Genomic DNA, 3,516 nt, shown 5'->3' on the forward strand with positions numbered 1-3,516 from the left:
AACTAATATTGTATCATACTTAATTCAAATAGTTTTGAAAGGCTTTGTGACAAAGGATCCTTTGATTCAGCAAACCCTGATTATAGGTGAACAAGAGATATTAGAAAGTGATACAGCCTGATAGATATGCTATCAGGTTTAGAAACCTTTCAATATGGCGTCACTTCAGATGTCTTCAATGCTTCCAGTGTAAGGTGACTGGGTATGAAATTCACCAAAGTGTGTCACAAGAGAAGGAAAATTTTCTAAACTTCTGCATTTTACCAAGTGAGTTACTGCATATAATTATTGGTTAAATATATAAACCTGGCAGTCGAGAGCACATTTCTAATGTAAATATTTACATGATTTCAGTGTGATATACACAGCACACAAAATAAATGTTAATGTCTCTATTTTAGGAGGGAATGTGGTGATTGTCAAGGCATTCCATGAAGCCATGTTGACATTGAAGTGACCAGAACGGGAAATATTTGATTAAGTGTATAGTGCTGCACTCTTTCTGAAACTACTCGTACGTAACAGAACAACGTTAAAGAAAGGTATTTTACAAAGTAAAATTGTCAACATACTCAATTAGAGCCTCAAGTGTATCAGATATTCTCTTCTCTTTTGATGAAGTTTCGGCTTTTTATATGTCAAGATCTTCAGAAATCAACTATTCTTGCATATTAATACCTTCTACGTTGTTCATTGAAGTTGTTAGGTATCGAGATACCAATCTGTTTGGGTGTTCCTGAAACAATTGAGAGTATGCTGCCAGGAACATAATTTCATCAAACCACAAGAAGACTTGCATGGGATTTAACGATCTTCGGTACTGACTTTTCGAAACAGTTTTAACATAAACATCATCTGAACGATACGTTGAATAATTTTGTTAGTATTCATTGCGATGTACATAAAAATTTCAGAGAATGGCTATCATTCATCACAACTGGGACAGCGTTCTGAAGGTTAAAAATCCGTATTTTCCAAGGCTAAAAGGGATAAGAACTATAGCTTTATCTTTGCACTAATGTCAAAATAGCGCAATAATTTTCTAGTGATAAATTGGTTGAACGATGCCCAATGTGTGAGAGACATTGTATGCTCTTGTAATACTTATCTCACTGTCCGAGATGTTTACAGAAGCCTTTTTCAATGTGGAGTTTACAGTGAAAAGCCTATGTTTCCTGGAACTTGTTTATAAAGAATTATTATAGTATCCTTTATTACCTCATCGAAAAGTTTGTTTGACCTATAATCAGTCAATTTGTATAAATTTAAAACATGCCACACAATGTGTGAAAGTTAGGACGATTTTCTACTAAGAGACAGAGACAAAACTACTGGTGGTAGTGGTGCTTTCTGTTACCCACTTTTAACACCGACCTTTTGATGTCCTTCCACCTTGTACTAGTTAATCAGTAAGTTAATAATCATGTGATGACGCTGCAAGGTAAAGTTGGAAGTGTCAGTCATGTCAGTGTCATGATGGCTGTTGTAGTAGAACTTCATGTGCATCTGTGCATTATTACAAAAGTGGCGGCCATTGTATTGTCATTGTAATCCTCCTGGAGAATGGTGGCACACTGTTTGTGTTGCACAGAATGTATGTTGTGTTATAGAAAATTTAATAGATGTTTTTAAGTTTTTTGTAAGAAGGTAGCGCTATATCCGAAAGTAGTTGACGTTTAAAATAATAATTATTCAATAATAGTAATAAACAAATGGATAGGGTTGTGAATCCCCAATGAAAATGCCAAAATATTGGTTTGTTTGAAATTGTCTCAGAGATCTGGAAGTACTTATGCAATAGAAAAACGGTCAGACACAGATTATTGTGGTGGGCTTATATATATATGTTAAAGTCTGTAGTGTGGACTAATCTAACATTAAAAATATTAAACAGAGAGACAGTGCCTAACAGCATATTCTCAAAAGATAGAAAATGAAAAATACATGAAATAAGACATTTCTTTTCTTTCTATCTTTAATAATTAGGGAAAAATTTACCAAACTCTTTTTGTGTATTTTCTGTGCCATCCACATATCCTCAAAAACTTAGAGAAAGAGAAAATATGAGAAATAAAACATTTCATTTCTTTGCTTTTTCAATAATAAGTGAAAATTTTAACTGGTTTTAGAAAATTCATTCTTTTGGTTTTATTTAATACTTTACTTGAACGTTTTACTGCAGTTATAATTTTAACTTGTTTTGAAACGATATAGATTAATTTTAATTGTTTTATTACAAACTGAGTGACGCTAAAGTTCTAAGTTACAGCAAAGACGTTCTTCGCCACAATTAGATTAATAAATATTAATTTTATTGTATGATTTATGGATTAATTAATCGAAATTTATTTGTATTAGTTTTTCCTGGTTTTAATTTTTCTCTTCATTCGTCATTTCAAACAAAATGTTTATTAAACACAATTTATAACAATCATTTTTATCCATGAATTTATTTCACTGAAAGATAAAAACAAATTGAATGAAGACCAGCACACTAGAAACAATTAAACTATTTATAATAACATGCAGAAGAATAAAGACAGAACAACTGTATAGTCAGATTTTTGTAAATCAAGTGAAGACTTCCTCATTGGATGTTAAGTCATTTCTGAAATAAAAAAGTTTGTTTTTAAATCTACTGCAGCATTAATAGTGTTACATAAACATTCTGTAAATAATTCAGTATTAATGGTATGAATATTAAAATCTTCTAACATTTGGAGATTCATACTTTAATTAAACGAATTCATCTCCTACTTGTTGTCGGAGTAACCAGTTCTTGAGTTACTGTAATATATTGTAAGAAGTTTGGAAAATCTATGGAATTATTACAACCAAATTTACAATTAGAGCTACAAAACAATTCTATTAGACGTTGGTAAAAGTAGAGAAACTTCTAGATCATATTTCTTAGAAAATATAATTTGAATTTGAGTTATTCAAACATTGGTTAAATACAATATTAAGAAAACAAAAGAAAGTTGCTCCAATAGATTAAAGTGAATAGACTTTACATTATAAACTGATATTAAATCAAACATGTCATATTATCTTCCAAGACATGTCTAACACTTACTAGATAAATGTAGGTTTTCTACAAATCCGTCAGTTACTTCCCATCTTGCCCATCGCGCACTTTTTAATCTAGAAGTAAAAAGAAAATTATATATATATATTATAAAAGCCAAGTAAACAAAACTATTGATTTTATTGTAAATCAGTCTGTTAGGATGGTGATACAATAAAAAATTGTTTCTATTTTAATCTTATAGAATTGCTTTTGAATTTATATTTTGATAATAGTAAAAACTCAAAAATATTTAATAACATATTGAATATAATGTAATATTCAGTAACAATGTTGTTCTTATTCTGCTCATCAGGAAATATTTTATATTGTAGCTTAACATAAAATCTATCATAATATTTAAGTGTTCTAAAGATTGAGAACGAAAACATCTGTAACTTTATATAGATAAACAACATTAGTGTCGCTGTGTCTGAGGTCAGTTACTC

At 30.2% G+C, this 3,516-nt stretch overlaps 1 protein-coding gene across 1 annotated transcript in view; it reads right to left on the bottom strand.

Moving 5' to 3' along the window:
• Window positions 1-2,461: 2,461 nt before the first annotated feature.
• LOC143248762 (uncharacterized) overlaps window positions 2,462-3,516 on the bottom strand; it is a 4,039-nt gene continuing 2,984 nt past the window's right edge. Inside the window, exons 4-5 of the mRNA XM_076497453.1 lie at window positions 3,077-3,144; window positions 2,462-2,608 (exon numbers count right to left, since the gene is read on the bottom strand). Of these exons, the coding sequence (XP_076353568.1) occupies window positions 2,598-2,608; window positions 3,077-3,144 (79 nt within the window). The 3' untranslated portion in view covers window positions 2,462-2,597. The remainder of the gene's footprint in view (window positions 2,609-3,076; window positions 3,145-3,516) is intronic.

The sequence above is a fragment of the Tachypleus tridentatus genome, chromosome 4 (genome assembly GCF_004210375.1).
Source record: "Tachypleus tridentatus isolate NWPU-2018 chromosome 4, ASM421037v1, whole genome shotgun sequence".
Taxonomy (NCBI): Eukaryota; Metazoa; Arthropoda; class Merostomata; order Xiphosura; family Limulidae; genus Tachypleus; species Tachypleus tridentatus.